General features: G+C 38.7%; 1 protein-coding gene across 13 annotated transcripts in view; it reads right to left on the bottom strand.

The window, feature by feature from the left end:
• Nucleotides 1-23,888, bottom strand: part of LCOR (ligand dependent nuclear receptor corepressor) — an 88,996-nt gene that overhangs the window by 56,693 nt on the left and 8,415 nt on the right. For 4 of the 13 annotated variants that reach the window (XM_075758117.1, XM_075758124.1, XM_075758129.1 and 1 more), the window contains exons 2-5: nucleotides 14,367-14,459; nucleotides 3,210-3,313; nucleotides 803-868; nucleotides 308-387 (exon numbers count right to left, since the gene is read on the bottom strand). The exons of 2 other annotated variants lie outside the window; for them this stretch is intronic. In XM_075758117.1, coding sequence (XP_075614232.1) covers nucleotides 308-387; nucleotides 803-868; nucleotides 3,210-3,313; nucleotides 14,367-14,368 — 252 coding nt within the window. In that variant the 5' untranslated portion in view covers nucleotides 14,369-14,459. Of the gene's footprint in view, nucleotides 1-307; nucleotides 388-802; nucleotides 869-2,437; nucleotides 2,532-3,209; nucleotides 3,314-14,366; nucleotides 14,460-23,888 lie in introns of all 13 variants that reach the window. 7 more of the 13 variants (XM_075758119.1, XM_075758130.1, XM_075758128.1 and 4 more) reach the window with 4 other exon arrangements.

Below are 23,888 nucleotides of genomic sequence, written 5' to 3'. Positions count from 1 at the left end.
ACAAGATCTCTTATAAAGAATTAAAAAAAAAAAAAACAAAAACCAAACCCAAAACAAAAAAACACCAAACAGAAAGAGTCACTACACAGAAAAAAAAATCTGCATCACATACTACAAAGAAAAAGTTGCAGAGAAGCAGCAAGTCTCTTTGTCAACTTGTATTATTTTAATTCAGAAAGCCTTTTTCCGAAGGAGAGGAAAGGGGTAGGAGGTTGCAGATTTTCTATGTTCAGTTAACTAGGAGCAGCAAACTCCCTCCCTTTGTCCCTCCCCTACAACTACTAGCTTCACACATCTGCATTGTTACCTTCACTTTTTCTCTTCTCAGGCAGCAGAAAAGACAATTTTCATCAAAAGACCAATCAGAAACACCTTCAGGCTCACAGTCTGTAAATCAGAGGAATAGCAAATTACTTCATATTCATAAACCGCGACACAACTGGAGCCAAAAGAGAAATGCCAAATCAAATACCTGTTTCACAACATTCTTGCCTGCATTCTGAGGATGCAGGCTTCATTTCAGCCATTTTTCTAAATCCCCAGATTACCAAACTGTATACATTTTATCTATGCACAACAAATCTGTTTTTCCGAGCACTGCCAAATACACTCCCAGCTACATAAAGATGAACGCACACTCATTAGTAATTTTAGCCAATATGAAACTAACTGTGAGCACTGCCTGGGGGAGGGGGAAAAAAAGCACAAATCACCACGGTAACACACATTTTCTAGAGGCAGAGCTGGGGCTGCTTCTGTCATTAGAAATGCAGAACAAGATACAAACATAGAGATTGAATACCTTTAAACAAACTGAGATCTTTTAATAATCCAGGTCCAAACAGGCCTTCTAGAATACTTTCAAACCCTAAAAGCAAATAAAAGAATTGTTAGCTTTCTAGATTAAGTACGTCACTACAAGAATATTCACAATAGCAGTTCTATATTTATCTGTTCCAAGAACAGAGCTCAACGTGTTTTCTATAAGTATTACAAGATGCATGGGTCAATTGTGATGACTGAACTACTGACAAATCATGGCACAATCTAGAGTCCACCGACTCCTGTACTTTTGTAAATAGCTAGGTTAAAAACAAAGAACATTACGATATTGAAATAAATCATTTCGAAAAGAAAATAGGAAGTTGTAGGTTCTACAACGTGACCAGGTAATTTCTGTACGAAAAATTATCTTGCTTAAGCCTCCAAACTGAAATAAAGTACATTTTCCCAATTAAAAAAAAATACTTTCTTCCATCTGAGTGGCATTCGGTTACTTTTCTGAATTTCAGCAAATGTTAGAATAAGTGTTTCCTGAAGAGTTACAGGGTTGAGGAGAGAAAATTCAAAGGAGAGGGATTCAGCAGTGCCATGCCACTAAGGAACCAAATTCCAATCACAGATCCGCATCTAAGATACACAGTCCGATTTACTTCAATGCCATGATTTACGCCTCACTTAAAATAAATCTAACCAATTTTACTTTATTCCAAAAGAGGAAAAACCTTTACCGAAATTACTGCCATTATTTGGAAATGTTAAATCAATATTGCACTAAACCCCTGCTGGCAGTAAAATCTACAGAGCTATTAACTACCCAATACTGTGAGAAGACAGGTTAGCAGCGTGAATATGAACACTACAAAGGCTACTTTAAGGGGGACAGACATATTCCACCTGCTTATAAAAACATATTCCCAATATGACCATAAAACTCAAAACTGCCATATACTGTATTTCCCTCCCCATTAATACTTTTGCTTTGTAGGTTTAATAATGGTTTGCATATAGCTAGGGGCAGCTTCTCCTACTTGCCTGAATCTTTGAGAGGCAGAAGAAGAAATGAAGAAAAAAAAAATTAAGACACGAAAATACAGTTTTAAATTCATGGAAACTTGCATGGGCGGATCGGGGACAGAAAAACTACCTGAAATAGCCCTTTTAAGAAACTTTAAGAAACCAGACAAAATCTAATCGATCACATGCTATGAAGGAAATCAGTTATTATGTGGCAAAAGAGCAATAATTCTAAAATAAATATATATAGATTTAATATCAAAGTTATCTTTTGGGCGGCAGTCTTCAAAAGGAAAGGACAAGTAGCATTACATCCCTCTGGGTGTCACCAAGAGTGCCAGTGCACTAACATCTTTAGATATCAGATGCAGGAACCTACAGAAATTGCAGCCTGCAACATGACTTAGATGGCCAAAGCACTGCCAGGGCATACCACTGTCCTTGATCTATCAGGATCAGAGGCTGATACTAAAAATCTAATCTCTGAAAGTACCGAGTGGAGAACAAAAACAAAAAAACAACAAAAAAAAAAAGGTGAAAGTGTCAGTGAAATAACAGTCAAGAGTAAAGAGAAATAGGGGAGAGATCAGAAAACAAGGTGGAAGAAGAGAAACTGGAAAAACATCCCATTGAACAGCACCTTGTCAGGCAGAGAAGTAGCACTGCCTCCAAAAAAAGCCAATTCAGGCTTCAGGAAGTGGCAGGAACAGTGGGAAAGGGCCGACCAACCTGACCTAGAAGAAAAATAGGAGAATCAGGGTATTGACCCATAGAGGTTTATAACGTTGACTCTTTTACGGGTAGTGACCCCTCAGAATTTGTATCTGAAATGAAACCTTAAGAAAAACAGCTAGCCAACCTCATTCTTTATCTTTTTGTTTAAAAAATTGTAATTTTTTTTATATATATATATATAAAAATCAGAAGACCTCAGAAATTTTACTCAAACTCACCACTCTTAAAATAGTAACTGCCAATGACTCATGCCCCACAGTTTGCCATGCATGCAATTGCACACTGAAGTCCCTGCCAAGTTTTACAGCTTGGATATTGTACAATCATAGTTTGCTAGCCCACTGTTCTCAGTGATGCTAATGCCACTCGGTTTTTATTAATATTAAATATTGGATTTAGCAGTTGCATAGCAACAGCAGAACATCTTATGTGCAATGCTTGACATTAAAAAAGGCAAATAAGGGAAGTATGAATGTATTCAAAAATTATAATAAAGACTGGCAAAACTGCCATGAAGCTGAGCCCTATTCCCCCCCAAAAGCAAAGTGCAATGCAGTAAAGACAGTATAAGCCCTGCAACGTAGTATTCAGTCATTCAGGATGCCAAAAGAGCAACTGTGTACAGTTAATCATGCATAATACATTGAAAACAAAATCTTGAAAAAGGAGCTGCCTACTTTTTATAGTATTTTTTCTCTCCATTGTCACTGCTCTTAGAAGCTTGAAAAGAACATTTCTTTTCCCACCGATTGTCCTTTTCCATTTGGCAGATGATATTTTCCTGCATTTCAAATGGAACAGAAATTAACATGGCTGCCTCTGCTAAATTCCGGTTTCTATATTTTCATCGTCTATATTTCAGTGTCTGACAGTTCACAGCAGCTGAAGAGCAGGGCCAGTGGAAAAGTTACGGGAATAAGAGAATTAGCAGAGAGGAAAAGGCATGAAGATCCCAATATTTTAGAGCTGCCTCTTAGATATGTTCCTCACAATTAAAGCAACCATACATTTAACCCTTATTATGTCACTGGTGACCTACACAATGGAAACGTCTTTTGGGTGTTAATGTAAGAATTTAGAAAAAAAGTTTTTAATTATTTTAAAAATCCAACATTTACAAAGTGTAAAACATCATCTCTGTCTCAGAAGGCTCTCCAGCAAGTGAAGAATTAGAGAGAAAAAAAAATCCCAGAAAGAACAAAGAAAACCCTTAGTACTGAAGCAAGGGTGGACTAACTTTTAAATACAGAGATTGTTACACACATTATTATTTCACAATTGTTAGCTCTAAAAGTAAAGCAAGATTTAAGAAATATTCTCTAAGATGTCCTCTTAACAAAAATCAGAATACGGATGTGCCATTTTTATCCTAAAAGTAACAAGCACTGAAATTAAAACTAAAATAAGGGGGGGGGGGGGGGGGGGGGGGGAGTTGACTATGCAGTTTTCAGCATGGTCAAGTTTCACTAGTTTTGTCTCTGCACCTAAACAATTTTATTTTCATCTTTTCTGGCATTTTCAAAAATTTTACTCCTTTATGTAACCAAATATTTTTATTGGTTAACAGTTCAACACAACAGTTTAACTTCAAGCTTTACCAAAAAAAAAAAAAAAAAATCCAGGTAGATCCTCATATCATCTTTTGGCTGAAAATGGAGAGCACTTGTAATGATCAAGGAGCTACCAGGCTCCTTGATATAACACTACTAGAGAAGCTGATAGTCCAAGAGAGGACTTTACTGGCTGATCTCTAGCAACGTGGATTAGCCAAAGACACATTCTCCTCTTTAAAAAACAGGAATGCAAGATCTTCAGAAGGAGACAGGGATGCATTTTTGGACTGCCATTGACAGAGTGCCGAGCATTTCAAACAATGCTTTTTTCCCCTGCAACAGCACAGCTCAAACATACTCTTTAATACTCACTACATAATATAGCCCTACGCACATACCTAGTCAAAGCAGTAAAGCTTGTACCACTAACTAGAAGTCAAATAACTTTGAGGGTAATAAAGAAAAGAAAGGCTACAATCTGACTTTACTATTACATCAATTGTTAAAGAACTCAAAAAAACCCCCCAAACCCAAAAACAACCCCACACCCCTGAAGAGGGATAATAAAAAACAACATAACAACTCTTCAGCCCTAATCTGTGAGTATCAATTTGTAAGTTAGACCTCAATAAATGAACTAAGTACTAGCCATGGCAGTAGTTATGTACAGTAGATATTGTAGACCTATTGCAATAGAAAATAAAACAGCTGATTCATCAGCATTTATTAATAATCAATAATCAGCTTAACACATAGCAATTTGCGCTTTAAAAGGACAACTTAAAAAAGCTGGAAATAGAGTCAAATCTATTAAGACAATACCTGACTAGATCTTTTGTTTAATTTTTTTAACTATTTAGGAATTTTTTTACTAGAAACCCTCAAAACAATATAATGGGGGAAAAAAATACCTGACCTATTAAAGAAAAAAAACAAAACCCAAACCCCAGTGCAACTAAGAGTGAAAGTACAAAGGAGACAAAAGTTTGGAAGAGGGGTAGGGGTATTCAGAGCAGAGAACATAAATAAATGTTACAAAGGTCAGTGCAGAGACATGCACAGCTTTAAAGTTAGCAAAGATAAAAACCAAAAAAGAAGGCACATATGCATATTACCTTAAAAAATTCTATAAGAATATGGTAATATATTAACAAATTTTCAATAGAATGGCATACGATCATTCAACAAAATCTATCAAGGTGATGCTGTTTAACATTTGTAAGTTAGCAGTCTTAAAATGCTATGGAGGTGATTGATTTTTGGTTTTTTTCCCCCTGGGAGTTACTAAAAGAATGTTTGCAACAGTGTTTAATTCCAGAAATTCTTGGAATATTGAAAAAGTTCCAATGGGCTGAAAAAAAAAAAAAATCATTCCTTTGAAATGTCACAACATTAAACAGATAAGTACTGGGGTCTCGACTTGGTAATGGTTTTCAAAACCAAGGTACAGCTCAGAGGACTACTGAGGAATTAACAGCAAAAATAGTGTCAATCAACATGGGCTTACAAAAAGCTATTTAATTTGACTTTTATGAAACTAAAAGTTTTATTAACAACAGTAACGGGTTTGATATAACATTTTTAGATTTATGTAACATTTTTGGGCTGGCACAAAACATTTTGACTAAAACCAGCCAGGAAAAGGAAAAAAAAAAACAACACAAGCAAAAATCAGTCAAATACATATAAACTAGATTAAAAATCGATTAAGTGACTGCTCTTGAAATGTTGGTGTCAATGGGAAACCACTGCTAGTGAGGTCCATCAGGTATTAGTTCTTGGCCCTATGCCATTTAACATTTTAGTCGGTGACTAGGAAGAAAGCAGTCACTAAATTTGCAGGAGATACAAAGACAGGAAGAACAGTAAATAACAAAAGGCCCAGGTCACAGAGGCTGCTTACCAAAGCCAATGCAATTAAATACTACTTCGAAAGGGGGGCGGAGTGGAATGGAGAAAGCCACAAAACACATCTAGGAACAAGAAAAACAGCTTCTCAAAGACATACCCAGATCCAGGCAGCTGAAATTGGAAGCTGATCAAATCTGGCCAGACATAAGATACTCTTAATTTTACAAGGGTCCAATTGAAAACACAAGACGTACTCCAGGACCAGACCAACGCTTTCCCTACCCTAGGATTCTGGAGGTGTTGTTTAGGGAAGCGTGGGCTGGCCGCTAAGATCTATTCCCCTTGTACTCTCCCCAGCACTTACATTCATCATGTTAGGAGTCTCATTAACTAGTAAGAAGTAAAAGCCACCACCATAACATCAAGTTTTTATTGGATTTCTCGTGCCTAGATTTTCTGGTCAAGATTGGATATATTTATCCACAGCTATGGGATTTGAAGCAGGAATTAATTCAGAAAAATCCTACAGTCTATGTGTAACACGGGAATTCTGCCTCTTTCAGGACAAAAATCTATTAAACTTGAATGTTTCAGTCACAGGCATCTTAATAGAAAAGCAAGACCAAGTGACAAGGGAGGGGAAAAAAACGTCACAGGACAGTTATTAATATACACCAAGTCTCAGGACATGCATGTAATTATAACTTGTGAATATTCTTTTATTCATGCAACAAAATAAAAGAACCTCCCATCCACCTATGATCAGAGATCTCGTTATCTGAACGGAGCACAATTAAGTACTCCAACTACAAGTTAAACCAACTTTGTCTTAGCTTCCTGGGGAACAAAGAAAGAAAAAGCTGTGCATCTGCAGTAATTTTTCATCATGCTTCCACATTCTTGTTAATGAAACTGCACTGCTCAGGGACTTACTGCAGACATCCCCACTCCAGAGACAACAGATGCTTTAGTAAATCCAAGGACTTTTCGGGGACCTAAAGACCAATAACCTGGTTTTGAAAAGCAATACAGACATATGTGCATACAGAAGAACTAAGGATGTTAAGACAGATACTGTTTAAAAGAACAGGTATAACCAAGTCCTATATAGCAATACGTAGCTCTTCTATAGGTTTTTTCCCCCACCAGAACACCTTGTGCTCTCAAGACAAAATACATGGTATCACCTGCTGAAGTCCCTAAACAGGCCCTTGGAGCTCAAGAGAAAAAGAGTCCTTTGGCCTTAGACTAATGCTTTATTCACCGTAGAACAGCATGTCCAGTAGAGAAGTTTCATTTGAAGCAATCAAGAAGCCAACAAGGTACATGTTCTGTCAAACGGCCATTTCACTGTTACAATAACTTACCACAGCAATAAGCTGAGAAATCAAAAAATGGACAAAAACCCCCTAATACGGCAGCACACAAGTACTGTTCATAGAAGTGAGTCTGACCATCCATCCTGCAAGACTTCATTAAAATTCCACTACTGGTTGGTAATTTTAATAAAGAAGAAGCTGCAGCAGGCCATCCTCACTGCTCTCCAAGCATCCCTCTCAACCAAGTCATTCCTTTTCCTCTAAAAATCAAGTCTAAGCACATTTTCTCTGCAAGGCATTTAAAAGTTAATGAGCTAAATATGACAGAAAAATAGCTATGTATCTGAACTACAGCTCTGCAATGCACTTGCCTTCACAACAGAAAAGAGCAGTGCCAACTCCCCTAAAAGAGCGTAGATGCAGGGGAGAAAGCAAGTTATCAGGCTGTTACCTGTGTTAGCACACTAACTGGCAGACTATCTCACTGATTACAACTGAAAAGTCACCCCCCAAAAGACCAGAAGTGACAAGTTACAAAGCTTGTTGTCAGAGTACAGAGCATAGCAAGGCAAAAGGCATAATATGGACCATCTCCTGCCCCCCTCCCACAAGAAGTATTTTTGTGTGTGTGATCCAATATCAAGAAGAGAATTACATGAAGGCATGCAACCATCTTATGTGTAGTCAAAAGCCTCAGACTAGAATTCAAGAAAAGCCAAGGACTCTCTGCCATGGCTGTCTCATCATCACCTCAAGATACAGCAATTGCTCTGGCAGACGGAGCCATAATCTTCACATGGATTTGCGGGGGCGGGAAGATCCTCCGATTTGTAGATACTGTATCGCTACTCTGGCTAGTTGTTCAGGTCAGGGGTTGTGGGCTTTTGTTTTACATTTTAATTCGAGATCAGGAGTTTTATTGTACAACTATCTGGTTTTCTTCACAGCCAGTCACCACCAACGTAGGACTTGACTGGAATCTTCTCATGTAAATACCTGCATTTTATTACTTTAGAAAATAAACCAGAAAACACAGACATCTCAAAATGGCAAAGGATGACAGCAGAAGAGTTTCAATAACTACCAACTTTCTATGTATCCTTAAAAAGGTAGGTTTTACTGAACGGTAGAATAAGATCTACATACAAAAGACAACCAACCAACCCCAAACAAACACTGAAAATTGAAATGGGAGTTGTTTTTCAGTATCTCAATTCCAAGACAGTGCTCTTATTTGTTCAGCCTCCAGGTCTGGAGTTCCAGTGGGCAACCAGGTATAACTTTCACTAAGAAGAAACTATAACAACTAGCTAGAAAGTTTATAAACAGATTAGAAGAGCCAAACAGCCCAAGAAGGAGAGCACTCAATAGCACAAAACATCATGGACCAAAAGTTTTTATATTGAGACCTAAACATTGCTCAAACTCAAGACAATTTTTTCCATATCCAACTGTGTTGCATTATTTATTGCAGCAAAAGAAAAACCTTGAAACTTTATTCCTCTTGGAGACAACCTGTTAGTGCTTCACTGCCAAGCAAAGTTAAGATGGCATTCATTAACTACCAGTATTTCTCCTCACACCCCATGCTCCCCCCTCAGCACAAGCATAAAAACAGCCTTGCAGTAGACAGAATTGATCTGCCTGGAAAATGCCTCCCACGGAAGAGATAGGATTTCCAGCAAGATCAGTTCAGTGCTCCACTTTATTTCATGGCCATAGTAATGCTCATACCACAGATCAGCCAGAGTCAGGAACAACTTGCCACAAGTAGGTATAGCAGAGGTTCAAGTCAGTTAAACCATGGAGGAACCCTCCCTCTCCCCCAAAAGATGTATATGCGGAAGCACAGGACACCAGGGATTTCCACTCTAGCCTCAAGAGATACGTATTGGCATGATGCAGAAGCACGTTAGAGGTGTGGGTTAAACTGGCTGAGATATTAGCTACACTTCATACTCCATAGCAGTCCTATTTGTGAGGGTTGCCTTCCCCTAGCAACTCAGTCCTGCCCCACACCACACTCTGTCTGCAACTCAGCCACCTACTGAAACCAAACTAGCTGAAACAATTCAGCTAAAAAACAGCCCAGAAAGGGTAGGCACAAGCTGCTGAATCCATTTAGACAAGGACTGCTGGCAGAAAAAGCATTTACCAAACCACAGCTTTGATCTAGCAAACCCTTGGAGTGTGACTCAGTTTCACCTCCTTTATCACGGAAGATCAGTTATATCACCAATCATTACTGAATTAACTCAATACATTATTCTCTTATTTTTGGATCTCACATTATAAATACCCCTTTCGCCATCTCTACAGAGATTTTCAAATCTATACAGGAGTCTGCAAAGGGGAATGAAAATGTGATTCTACTTTGGAAACTAAGTATAGTTATATGACCCATCATTGAAAATCTGATGATCTTAAATAAATAGCATAGACCTATGAAAGTTTATTGCATGTTTCTTAGTTGAGAGGTAAATATACTGAGCTTACCTGTAAGGTAAAAACTGCCAAGAGCCTTTTTACTCTGTTATTTCCAATTGTAAAAGTCTGTCTGATGTTAAATAAGCCTCCGTCATAAGCCATTACATAATTGCCCCAATGAAGAGAATGCCTTTTGACTCCAGCTAGCTAACAGCATCCTGAAAAATTTTATGGCATACAAAGACACACCACTTTATTAAGTCAAGTGATTATTTCACTAAAACACCCATGAGCATATCTAAATTCTGATTAAGAAGCTAACAGAACAAAAGAAGAATCTAGATCACAGAAAGAAAGCTGAATCATGACTACTGTGAATATGAAGCACATGATGTTTTCAGAAGGCTTCCCAGAAACTCTGGAAAAGTATCCTCAGCCTTTTTAGATGGACTGTTTGGTCCTATCTCAACAGAAAGGATGATCTAGGTGAAATCAGTGGGTGATACAGACAGCTACACAAAAATAGAAGAGTAACTGAAAGCAGGGCAGGGGACAAAAGATACCCACCTTAAATAACTTCCCCCCCCAAACCAAAGATCAGCACACAGAGAGAAATATCTTAACACTGAAAGAGACGAGCACAGAATTCATACTAGCTACAGAGCAGATTATAGTGACTGTCATCACTGAAATCACATTATATATATATATAAAACTTCAAGTGGGGCATTCGTGAGTCTACAACACAAGGTGCAAAGGGAGCACAGCTAAGCCTAAGCCCCCTCCAGTTTTATAGGTGTTTGCATGACAATAGTATCAAGAGCACAATGGTACAAAGTAAGCACATGATAACACAGCACAGAAGATATAGCTGTATTACTATTGTTACTCTTGTGCCAACAGAACTAAATACTAGCAGAAACATTCTTAGCTATTCTTCATTTGCACTTGGATTATGCCTATGCACTAAGGAAGCTGCAAGGCCTAATATTCCTCTGGAAACAGAGAAGCATAAGCACAGCTGCTGACAACTTTGTAACACAGGATTATAGCAGAAAAACAATTTGGTGCTGAAATAAGTTGTGGGAATTGAAATTGCCAACAAAAAAACCCCACTACACACAAATGCAAGACACTTGCAGTAAACAGCTATAAGATAGCCCGACTTTTGGGGTTTAGTGGAAATTTTCCCAAACAGCAAGTGACTGATAAATCTCTCTCTCAATTCTGATGTCGTGTAATGTTTGCCATCATTTTATGTAGCAACTCTTTGAATCTTAGTAATAGGTAGACATCATCAATTCCATAAGCTATGCCTGCAGATGTGCTACCCAGGAGAGGCACACAGTTTCTTTAGGGTATTTTGTGTCCAACTACAACTGAGGTTACAGTGAGCTTTTATTTTTCCTCCTTGACAGCAACACCGGACAGAAGAAAGGCTGCTTACCATCAGGCATTTCTAGTCACACTCTTCCCTTTTCACTGGCAATACAAACTGTACAGGTGCATACAGAAGACAATGAAAAAATAATCATTTTTGCTTGCATCATTTCTAGACAGGAACAATTTTCCAGTTATGTCAGCAGGAACAAGCGGCAGGACCAGGGTCAGCTTAGACAGCAACACTGCTGAAATTAAGACCTGTTTGACTTCCTCGATCACTCTTTCAAATTGCCTTTCCCTTATTCAGATTTGAGACAGGCATCTGAAGTTGGTACTGGATCAGAGCTGAAGATCATAGTCAGAAAAAACCCTTGGGATTTGGTTGATGCAAAAGTCACATGATAGAGATTACATCTTTTACAATGGCCATTCAGGATTTCACAGTTATGCCCAAGTATCTTTTCTGGGTAGCTACAGTGAATTTGGTGTCTACCAGTATATTTAATGGCTTACATTGCACATAACTGAGATATACACACAGTAATTTCAGCTCCTGTCATCAACTTTAAGTCTTCCTCAAGCCAAGCAGTTCTGTGCAGCTTTTTTGACACTGCCCAGTCTTCTCTATCTCATTTACTCCAGACCTTCTAGGATTCCTGAAGCACAGCACGATATCAACCTTTCATAATTAAGGAAGTCAAACATTTAATTCACCATACTTCAGTTGAGGCCACCCTATTCCCTCACAACTTTTGTTTTCAGTCTAGTTTGAGTTCTTTGCTTGAAAACAGCACATGTGATCTGAAGTTGAGAGAAGACAGCAGTCCCGCACTTTCTGCACACCAAGTTTCTCAGTGTCGTTGAATTACAGCAGAATCTCAGAATATGCTCAGTTAATCAGATTACAGGTTTCTAGTCAAGAACATCAAACTGTTAAGACAAACATCTGGAGGTCAGCCTTCTAGAACAGCCAGCCTTGCTCCAATTTTACAGTTGGTACCTCAATAAAAAGGTCTTAGCAGACATGTTACTGTCTCAGACCTGTTCAAAGAATGAAGTCCTTGTTTAGGATGCTCAGCAGTTCTAAACCAATTCCTTTGGTGCTAAGTGAAGAATCACTAGGGGAACGCTCAGCCTTCTAAGAAACTGCCTACCACGGGTCCTTGGTTCAAAATCTGAGTTAAATTTTCCAGGTCATCTACACACAAACCTTCTCAAGGTTGGCATTCCACACTATGTCATATGGCTAAAGTTATTGAAGACTGAAATATCTGAAACAACCTCTATATGAAGAAACAACAGAAACACTTCACAGTTTTGAGTGCTGCTTTGCTAGAAAAGCTTCAGCTTGAAGATGAGAGTCACTATCTGTTTATAGCCAAAACAGCCAATTTTCTAACTTCTGAACAGTCCTTTCAGAGTAGAATATCAGAAATGGATTTTCTAATCCACAGCTAGGAACTGCCAGCAGTACAAACATATAAACAGTGACGGGATTTGATACAAACTGTGCTTCTGCAGGCTACATGCTAATCATCTGATCCTAAGGGATTAAAAGTCTAGAGTAGCACTAACAGATATTCAAAGTTACAAAACAAGGTAATGTCTATGACACTTTGTAAATATCTTGCCTTGAGGTCATTTTTTCCCTATCGAATTCTTCATACATAAATTTCTCCAAAAGAAAAAGAATATCATGCACATATAATGAACATGGCATATGGCATAAAGAGTGAACAATAAATTGCTGAAGACAGCATGTGCAAGAAGCATTAAAAAAAAATTTTCATGTACATGCCTTGTTACCCACTAATGTCGATTTTATACCTTAAAACCTCTGAAGGTTATTTCAGATATAGCCAACCTCTTTTAAAAGTGTTCTTTGACACCAGAAACATTTCCAGGCTTGAGGAATTGGACTTCTAGAACACACTGTGCTTCAGCAGATTTCATAAAATAAATAATAGTACTCAATGAGTCTCAAATTCCTTTGAAAAGCCTGTAAGCAACCATAACAAACTTGCTTTTCTATAAAACCACAGGAATAACAACAGAAGGGGTGAGAGAAGGAAGCGGTCACTAAAACAAAATGCAGCAGGATACTAGAAGAAGTGTTGCAAAACACAGCACTTTCCTACCACTCGTTCTTCTGAGAACATCTGTCAAAGCAGCCAAGCCAAAGAAAAACTGCAATCTTACCTAAATGTACTGCCCATGTACAAAGCTGGACAGTACAAATGAAAATCCAACTAGAGAAACTATAAACAATTACTTTAAAATGTTAGCCAAGAAGATCGGCAGCAGTTTTAACAAAAGAAATTCGAAGCACATGAAGAGAATGCTCCTTTCAATTACAAGGAGCAAAGAACAGAAGTGCACTGGACAGCTAAGGCTGCAGAGGAACCTGCAAAACCCACAGCTACGCAATGAACATTGCCATCAGCCTCAAATTCACTTCAGTAATTTAAATATTTGCTTATAGTAGTGTTTCAATAAGTAATTCAATTAAATATACTAGTAGTTTTATACATGAGACACTCCAAGAGGTGGCAGAGTCAAAAATACATTTTTTTAAAATAGCACATTAGTTTAATGCTGACTTCTTTATCTTTAAACTGCTAATTACTGCCAGACAATTGCTTATATAACAGAAAACATGCAATATCTCATTTTACAATAACTACACAATCACAAAACACATTTTAAAGGAAGCTGCATTATCAAATCTGCGAAAATGATTTAGCATAGGGTTTACTCTTCCAGACAATCGGTTCCTTACAAGTACCAGAATAAAGCAACCTGCAATGCAGGGATTCAAAAAACTTCAGTGTGCAATTTAACTTTTTTGTTAACACTTATTTGATGCAGATATTTCTATAGATATTTGACTATTTCAAGTATTTAAAAATCTGTCCCAGGACCTGTATTCATGCATTCAGAAGTCTGAAGTGGTCTTTCATAAATATCTTGAACATAGTCTAAAGATTTTATATGTTCTTGGATTAATCTACAGTTAATCTTATTAGACAAAGAGCCAAGATTTTCAAGAATGAGTGCTAAAGCTATAACACTAAATAAGCCTGGCTCGTTTAAAAAGCAATCCTGAAAGTCCTCCTACTTCTGCACCCATTTTAAAGTCACCAATAAGCACTAGTCAGACTGCAGAAAAACTGTTTCTACCAGCAGGCTTCTGAATATGCATAACGCCAATAAAGCTAATTACATTTCAAAAAATAATAATCTATGTGCAATTAAGATACTGGCAACATTTTAATGCAAAAAATTGTTTAAATATACTAACATCCTAGTCTTGGGATATCCAGTCAAGCTACGCAAAGAGATGTGTTTGTCCCTTGCATACTCCCAAATGTGGAAGTAGGATCAGAAACTGGATCTGGAAGAAAGGGTAAACAGCATGTTAGTTAAATTCACAGAGGATACTATGTTCGGAGATGTTGCAAACATTAGTGAAGACAAATACATGAATGACCTAGAGAGAAAATAAAATTAGTTTGGAAACCAAAACTCATGAGAAATAACTTCAAACACTCAATGTAGAGGAAACATGAGGATAGGGGACGTAAAATGAAAGAAACCTGCAAGCAGCAACAGTGGACAGTCAGCTGAATATTTGCATTGAAAAACAGTTTGGAGTTGCAGAGGCATCAAACAGAGCAGGGAAATTAAAGTTCTTTCTACAGTCTTTGAGCCAGTAACAATAGCCATCTCCTTGCACAATTGCCAGGGACTGAAAAATTCCCCTTCACTCCCAGCAAGTGGAAAGCTCTTCTCAATGGCAAATCAAGTTCTGCAGGAGGTAGGGTTTAATTTTTTTTTAAGCAAAGTTAACATACGGTTAGCATAAGCCTACGCAGCAGGTTCTTCCAGTACTTCTACTGCTCGTGGTTTTGTGCAGAACAGGAGGAAGCGAACAAAACGAATCCATTTTTACAGGTGCAACTCAACCTTGTATTGTTCCGATTTATTCATGTGTTCCTTGAGAATAGAAACCAAAACAGCTAGTTCAACCACAAAAAAAAAAAAAAACAACCCACAAACCAAAAAACACAAACAAAAAAAAAGAAAAAAAGGGGGAAAAAAAAACCCCAAACCCTTACCCGTTACTTTTGCCTTAAAGTTACTTTCCTGAGAATGACATCCACTCATCCATCACGGTAGATGTCTGCACTATCCAGCTTTAAAGACAAAGGCAACAGGAGGAAAGAACTGACTCTACCTTTAGAAAGGCTACAAGAGGATTCCCACCCCCAGCAGCCACATAAATATAAATGCAGAAGTTCAAGTAACCAGCACACATCTCCAAGGATTGTCAAGCTTTTGTCCTTCAGAAAGGCTTCCAGGCACAAACTAACCACCATTTATTCTGCTTCATCCCGAAATTAACAGAATAGGCTAATTTCACAGGATTTGTTACTCTCAATAACAAGGCTTCAGTGAGGCAACTATGTAGATGCTTTATACTCAGGGCAGTCCACAGATCAAAAAGGAAATGAAAAAACTGCAAAAAGTCTTTTAATAGAAGCCATCTTTCTGCTGAATCTTAGGACAAGCTCCAGCATGGAGGCTTCAGTTTATGCATATCATCACCACATGAAAACAGGAGACTGAAGGTTTTCCCTCCTCTTGACAACCGCTAAGCTACGTGATTTCTGAAATAAGTCATGCTATGAACATCTACAGCTTCTGCTTGCGGTGTGATGGCAAGAACAAAGAAACAGTTCCTACCAGTCTGCCTCATCTTTGACAGAGCGTGGTTAGTCCTGCATATTTCAATAGAGATTCAAATGACAGATTCCCAGGCATCCCTCACGCCAAAGGCACATGAAACACAGCTTTTAAGGGTGTTGTAGTACCACTTGAAAGTAGTTCAAACTATAGGGCCAGCACAGAACTGAGAACCACATCATCTCATTGAAGAACTCTATGTATTTTAGGAAGGTGTGAGGCTTTGGACACAGCAAAAATTATCTTTGCTTTTTTGCACCAGGGGACATTGGCAAACTATCTATGTAATCTTTTGCCCCTTTCAAAAGATAAGTGCTAGCATGAGGCAAAACTTGTGGAGGCAAACTCCAATCAAGGCTACGGATTCAAAGCAGTCTCACAAGCATATTCTTCAGCAGTAATAGCAGGTTTTGCAGCCCTTCCCTTCTCTGCTCCATCACTCATTCCTACCCCTGCGCTCCATCAGCTACGCTACTGCAAGTTCATGTGACTGCATAAGGGACAGGACAAACTATTTGTGCCCACCTTTTTTTTTTTTTTTTTTTAAAAAACTTAACTTCTGCAAGTTCACCTTGCATACAAATGGCTGTTGAGGATTAAGCCAAAGTTTTAACTAGCCCAGAATCCCAGTTCCAATAAGGGTAAAGTGTAAGTGGCCACACAAGGGCTCACCTTAAACAATACCATCATGAAAAGCATGCCCAGCAAATCCCAGAGTACATCTGCTTAGGAACCAGAAGTGTAGCTACTGCTTAAGAGACTGTTCAAGAACATAACATGCACTTACTCTAATTTGTTAGATGTATAACTGTCTTGGACTCCTTGTAAACGAAAAGCACGGGAGACGTGCATTACAGTGAAGATGCTGGAGAATCAAGGCCTATTAGAACAGAAAGGAGCTGGAGTCAACAATACTGTGTGCTGCACAGGTTTTTGCACAGTGTGCTGCTGAGAACAGACAAGACACGCAGGAGCAGCCCAGATCCATGCTCCTGCAGGAGAGGCCACCACACAGATGACAAAGCTCCAATGGAAGGGAGAGGGATCTACTGCTGAATGAGCAAACAGATGTGTTCTGGGAATGGTTCTTATTCCAGTTCTCTCGCCCGAATGCTGTGCTGGTCTGACATAGCCTTGTTGCGCTCCTTGGTCAACTGTCAGAGTTGCTGGCTGACAAACCTCAGCAGATGAATTCAGCACAAGTGCTGAGCTGCCCTTAGCTCTACCTGTTTTTTTTTTGCCCTGGTGACTCCTGTTTGGAAGCAAGCCATGTGACAACTTTCAACCTTGTGTAAAGGCAAAATCCCTAAACCAGTAGCCATGATGAATATGCATCCTGACTGGCTGACAACGTAGAAAGCCCAGTCCAAACCTGCTCAACTCATACATCTTGTAATCAACCCATGGATCCTCTGTGGTAGGGATTATTTCTCAGTAAAAAGGGAAGATACTGAACTAAAACAAGAATGCTTCACAGGGTCTGGTGTCATGAGGGGTCAGCTATCCTCAGGAGGTTCCCATGGCTAGAAATCTACTCCAACATTTGGGAGAACACTGCCCCTAAACAAGCTGTTTCAGCACTGGCCCATCTCTCCAATTGGCATCATAAACCTAAAGGTGTAGGGTACCCTTGCAGGGATTGTTGTCATTTCCTTAAAGCCCAAACATTCAGATCACTCCAACAGGTAAACAGTAAACCCTTCCTTTAGGCTAACATTCACAAGTGTGCTGACTCTAATGCAAAAGGAGAAGAATCAAGACTACCATTATGCTGCAGGAACCAGAACCAAGAAATACCTATGACAACCCTACTAGGGGATATAAAGATAGATTCAGTTGTTTTGATCTCTGGAAACCACCTTTTGCTGACAGCAACTAGTGGTGATCCTAATGTCTCCATTACAGCATCAGTTTATCTGTAATTTTCTGATAGTTTAAGAAGCAAACATTGGATAAAAGATTTTTATCTACTCAGTGGAAACATACTGTAACTCAAGGCACATTCACTAGGAAGGCAGCGTCAAGAGTAGAATGAGGCTTGACTGACTCAAGTGCTTTAAAGAAGGGGAAAAAATTAAACAGCAGTAAAATGCATGCACATGTAAAATGTATGACTTTAAAATACACTGTGTAAATTGTTAGTTACGAGAAGCAGAATAAGACGACTCAAAATTCCACAACTCACTTATCTCAAGTTACTAGAAGACAGATTACTGAAAACTGAAGGTTACTGTAGACAGGAAAGTCCACTCTGCAGCATGTCTTCAATGTTTTGAAGTTACAATTACTGATCACCTGGCACTTTAATCCATGATAAATCCACCTCTTCACTGAAAGGGCTGATCCCACTCATCCCCCCCCCCCCCCCCCCCCCCCCCGAGATGTTCACTCATCCTGCATTTGCACAGTAACAGGACAAGAAGGTTCAGGGATCAGTTCCCTGATCCAACGCACCATGCAACCACACAAAGTGAGGGCACCAGCACAGAGGGGGTGGTATGATCACCCTTCTCTGCAGCATTTTAAATCTTCACTAGATTAAAAACTACTGTGTAACCATGAACTGTGTTTTTACAAGAAAATTCACTTTGACTGCTATGCATCCCTTGGATATGTATTCTGTTTTCCTGTGGTGGAACCAAGACCTTTCCTGAAGGATCTTCTATATTGGCCAGTATTAAACAACTGTTCTCTCCCATACTGCTCATTTAGGTTAAATGGTCTAAAATTGTGATTTCCCAGAAATTACCATCAGAGTTACTGCCCAAACCTGTACCTACTACGAATGCAACACAAATTTGCACAGTTTGGCAAGGTCTGTAGGTGGACTTGGAGTTTCTTCAAAGTCAGGGCAAACTGCTTTATTACAGTTGCTCCAGCATAACCTCTCCTTTATTTAAAAGGGAAAAAAAACATCTATGGAATGTTTCCTGTAGCATCTTCTACACACATTAGATATCAAGTTTAAGATACATAAACTATAATCAATGTTTGAATATCTTCCACTAAAATAGTGGTTTTGCACAGAGAAAAATTTCATATCTCTCTGGAAATTGTAATCCTTACCAACTTGCTTACATTACTGTGATGCAATACAGTTAAAAAAAATAGATAGCATAATGTTTAACTTTATTCTGGAAAAAGAATAACTCATGGCTCAAAAGCCAACAGTGGTTCTATTAAATATTCTTGAGGACCATTTTCTCACGTTGATTTCCTTAAAAGAAAGATTCACCAGAGAACCTATCTAGGGAAATCTCTATGCTGTCCTAACCCTTAATGCATTAATTGAAAACAATAAGCTTTTAGAATAGCTTTTTCCAAGTAACTTCTATTTGCTTTTCTAAGCTTAGAAACAAAACAAAAAAAACCCCAAATCACAGAATCTGCCTGCCTTCTCCCACCAGTCTCTCCCTAAACACTATCCCCCAAGTTTCACGCTAGAACTTTAATAAGCAAAGGCTTCAAAAGAATGTATTTTTTTCCTCTCTCATGGGAAGATGACAGGTACTTACCTGAAATTGTTTTTCACCTAGAATAGAAAATATTTTTTCCATTTCCCAAAAATACTTTAAGATGTATTTGGAAGACTATCAAGAGTCTAGACTGTCGTTCCAGTACCTTAAAACTAAATAGCCATGATTTCTCATCAGACAGGTCTCTTAGTTATGCTTATCCCCACCCCATCAAAAAACAAACAAAAAAACCCCACACCCCACACCCCCAAAAATTCCCAAAACAAAAAACCCAACCACCACACAACCAGAGACATCTATTTAAGACTATATTTTTATGCAAAACATATTTCATTGCTCTGGTTGACCTGGACTTCACAGAAATCTCTCTCAACCAAACTAACTATACCATTTAGAATGGCACCTACAGCCAGCTTAATCCAGAGGCAGAACAACAAAAACTTTTAAATTTTTAGATGCACCTTTACATTCTATCAGTAGATTCAAACAGGCAAGTAATTATACAGCTATTAAAGTTTACCATCTCTTTTTCTAAAAGCATTCTTTGTGAAGACCTCATTTACGCTAAATCTGGAGTTTCAAAAGAGACCTAGTTTTAGAGAGATATTCATTTTCCTTCACTGGTTCCAAGAGGAAAGACTCCTGGGATATTTCAAGGCTATGATGTCCTGTTAGCTCATAGTCAGTTCTATCTTGTCTACCTCCCCTCAGACTGAGCTAACAGGGAGGAGTCACCTGAGTAAAAGAATGCATTACCAAGGAGATTGAAAGCCTAGGGAAAAGTATTTTCCATGTCATTTTAAAAATGAGAGTAAGCTTAGACCTTCTGTGAGGCCACCTGAAGTGAAAGATCATACTCCCAAGACCATCTGACTCATTCAGCTTTAGCCCCCAACCCCACACTGAGCGTGGACTGACAGCAGAGAGCGAGCTAGTTATTGCACTAACAGCCAAAACCCATTTGCACGCTGGCTGCCATGCTGACAGAAAGAAGGAATTTGTCTACAGGAATGCCTCACTTGTCACACCTAACCAGCAGCTGCTCCAGCAGGCACCAGTGCCTTTTCACAACCACTGCAAATTGACAAGTTTGTAGTTCAGAGGCACAGGGACACCACTTGTGCAGATTCCTCCACATACCCACATCCATGGCTTTCGTTTCAGCCCATTCACAACTAAGGTCCCATGCACCCTACTTAGCCTAACCTAGGACCTCTCACTAAAGCCAAGGCTTATCAAACCTTGACTTCAAGACCCAGCTTACAAACACTTCAAGACCCTGATATAGCTGCACTGGCAAAACTATGGGGCAGCAAATCAGCAGAGCAAGAAATTTTTTTTTTTTTTTTAAAGAAAGTTTTGTCACTACCAACAGAACCTCGAAACTATGCAATAAATTCAGCACTCTTAACCCTGTAAATCTGCCAGGACAAACCAGCTCTGAAATTAGCTCTGTCTGCTGCTTACAGGCAGAATCATGAAAACCCTCCTAGACAGCACCATGGCATGCTGAGAGCAAAGATCTATCTGCCTTAAAGATGAGATCAGAGAATCACTTGTCTCTTTCCCCAAATTGAATATGAAAGAACCATTCCTCCTCCCTTACAGCAATGGAAAGCTCTCCAAGTTCCAGATACTAGCAGAAGGACAGAGAGGAAAGAACATCAAACAGGACTGAGGGTTAGGATGCTGAAATGCCCATGAGCATGACAAGCAGAAGGTGCTGGTTTCTTGGGAACTAGTGTTTTTGCATAGACTTTTTTTTTTTAAAAAGTAGGTTTAGTAGTTTTAGTCCTGAAGTAAAAAAGTTTCCAAAAATAACTGCTTACTTTCTGAAGTTTGTGAGGTGTCATCACAAGTGCATTTAGCTGCTAAAGTTCATCAACATGCCAGTAAGTAGACCAAAGCAGCTGTGATTGACTTCTCCCTACATGCATTCCCCAACACCATCTCCCATTATATTTAAAGCTGCATAAGGCATTTCCTATCCTAGGGGCAGGAGCAGTCCTTGGGCTACAAGGGCTTGAGAAAATATAAAGCCCTATCTGCTGTTCTTATTTGGAGCACAGAATTCAGTTCAAAGTACAAGCAGCAGGAAGATACGAATTCAAGATTAGTCACAGGCAAACAGATGATTTAGGAACAAGAACCAATCTGTTTGTTATAGGCAAGGAGTGCAGCCTCCATGGCAAAGGAGGCTACAGTTCCGCAACATCTTTAACTTACGAAGTCAATTTTTAATCTGATTTGAAACTGAGTAACTTGTTGAGTAGAATAACCTCTGAACTCTATATTCAATTTTGTACTGTTAGCACGCTCAGTCTGTGACCTCAGCTAGGGTTCCAGTAAAACAGAGTGAGCTGGAAGAGTGGTCAGGATGGAGACTATTTGGGCTTTGATATCCAGAACAGCCCACCTAGGGACTACCAAACAGCTTAGTGTCCGTTCCATACTTTAAATACCTTCTAGGCATTAAAATAAATAAAACCATGTCCTCTTGAGATCAGAAAGGAGATTTACCTGTTGTTTCAGGGTACCTGCCAATGCACGGCACAGAGACTACACCAGTTTACACTCAAGCCTGTGTATTCAAAGTTCCCTTCACCACCATGTAAGGGAGGAGCACTAATGAAATCTTTAGATCCAACACAAACTCTGTAGCAGGAGTTTGGCCTTCACAGCAAGGTTCTTGGAAGGGAAAAAACCAGAAGCCCTGAGTATAGGGAGTGTAGCACCTACTTAACGCCACTCTAACCTTTTTCCAGAAGTTAGCTTTCAAGTTGAAGTTTTCCAGGGTTAGTCTCCTTCGTGAGATCCATTTCTTGATAAATTACGCTTTTAAATAGTTAGGTATGAGAAAAAGAAAGGAAAGATAAAACTCAATCCTAATCTAATAGATGACTAAATATCAGCTCATACTCCTTAACACCTACAGCCACTTTGGAAAGGAAAAACAGCCCTTGTTTACAAATCATTTAGAGCAGTAATTTTCAAACTGCGGGCTCCCAAAAAGCATAAAGACCCCACGCAATTTAAACTATTGGCAATACGCTTGTTTTTCCACAGTTGCTTCTTGCCAACTCTAGGTTGAAAACCACTGATTTAAAAGAGCCCTGGCAAAACACAGTTTTTCTCTCAACGTGTTAGGCTCGTTCAAGAGATAAATACAGTACTCCTGTTGAATTCAAAAGATCATACACAAAATGGACCTCCACATGGCCTGTCTCAACTGAGACTGAAGCTGTTCACTCCCAAATCACTGTGCATCTCTAAAGAAAAATTGCAGAGGCAAGTCCAAGGGATTAGATTTTGTGAAAAGTGTTCAAAAATATTCCTGTACGATATGATAACTAGGTTCTCATAGCATCTTACCATACAGTTCCAGATGATTACATTTTTATTACTTTGTATGAATGCATAGGATGACAAGGAGGACAGAAAAGCATAAAAACCAGGAGAAATGTGCAGACAGTAGTTAAGCATTTAGTCAGAAATACCAAAATTAACGTTACAGTTGCTATAATTTTGTTCCCTAAGTGTAAGTTAGAATAACCTAAACATTCATGGGAAACGTTTCAGGGAAAAAGTTACTTTTTCATCCTCCAAGAGACTTTGACATTTCATTTTTACAAAGGCTCCGTACACCTGTCTTACACAAAACATTTTGAAGTATGGATGCTCATCTAAATCTACACATAACTAACATTTCACACTTAGTTTTTCCCCTCACACTTTTCTGTCCTTCACTCAATCTTGTACTATTTTGAAAGCTAGTAAGCTACAGTACGCAGATGTACGTTACCCACTGAGGTCAGTGAAACATTCCACTTCCAGTTGAATTGGAGTAAAACTTTTCCAAAGGACATTTAAAACCAGCAAGGGGCACTCCCCATACTTAGCAGTGAGGTCAATTAGATCAAAAAACGATCATTGAAGCAAAAGTGCAGAAAAGAAGTTTCCAAGAGAAGTTTTCCCTGCTGCCTATTTTGGAAGTGAAGACTATCAAATGACCATTTTTTCCATAAAAAATAAGCAAGATGTTTGTGAGAAACCCAAAAAGAGAGATTATAGTATCGTTAAACTTCAGTTTCACTAATCACTTCAAAACATAAAAGGGAAAGCTAGGGATAAGGTAGCTACGCTCCTCCTTTTCTGAAGGATGTAAGTGGAATACTTGCTTTGAGAAGATTGCTTTTAAGTTTTCTTAGGTCAGAAAAGGAAGTTACCTCCACACTTTTCTATACTCTTACTTTTGCAGGGCAAAATGGAAGTTATCAAGTGTCCACCTGTGCAAAAAGTTTTTTTCACACAAAGAATACAATGGCACATTTTCAGAAATGCATCTAGAGATTATGATAAAGCATCACCTAGAAAGCATCATTTTTGCCACAGTTACAAATCTAAACCGAGGAGATGACCAAACTTGAGACAAGGTTTGCTGTAATACTAGCTTATCTCTAACTCGTTCACAAAAAGGAGAAAATAACTGCCAAATAAGCCAAGAGCCAAGCAAGCCACTTTGCTATCAGCATTTAAACAAAGCCAGTAAGGTCTAATCACAACCCATTTTGTGTATCCCAAATATTTATATATTTCTTAAG

This window comes from Balearica regulorum, chromosome 7 (genome assembly GCF_011004875.1).
Source record: "Balearica regulorum gibbericeps isolate bBalReg1 chromosome 7, bBalReg1.pri, whole genome shotgun sequence".
NCBI classification, from domain to species: domain Eukaryota; kingdom Metazoa; phylum Chordata; class Aves; order Gruiformes; family Gruidae; genus Balearica; species Balearica regulorum.
This window is presented reverse-complemented; position numbering and strand designations above follow the sequence as displayed.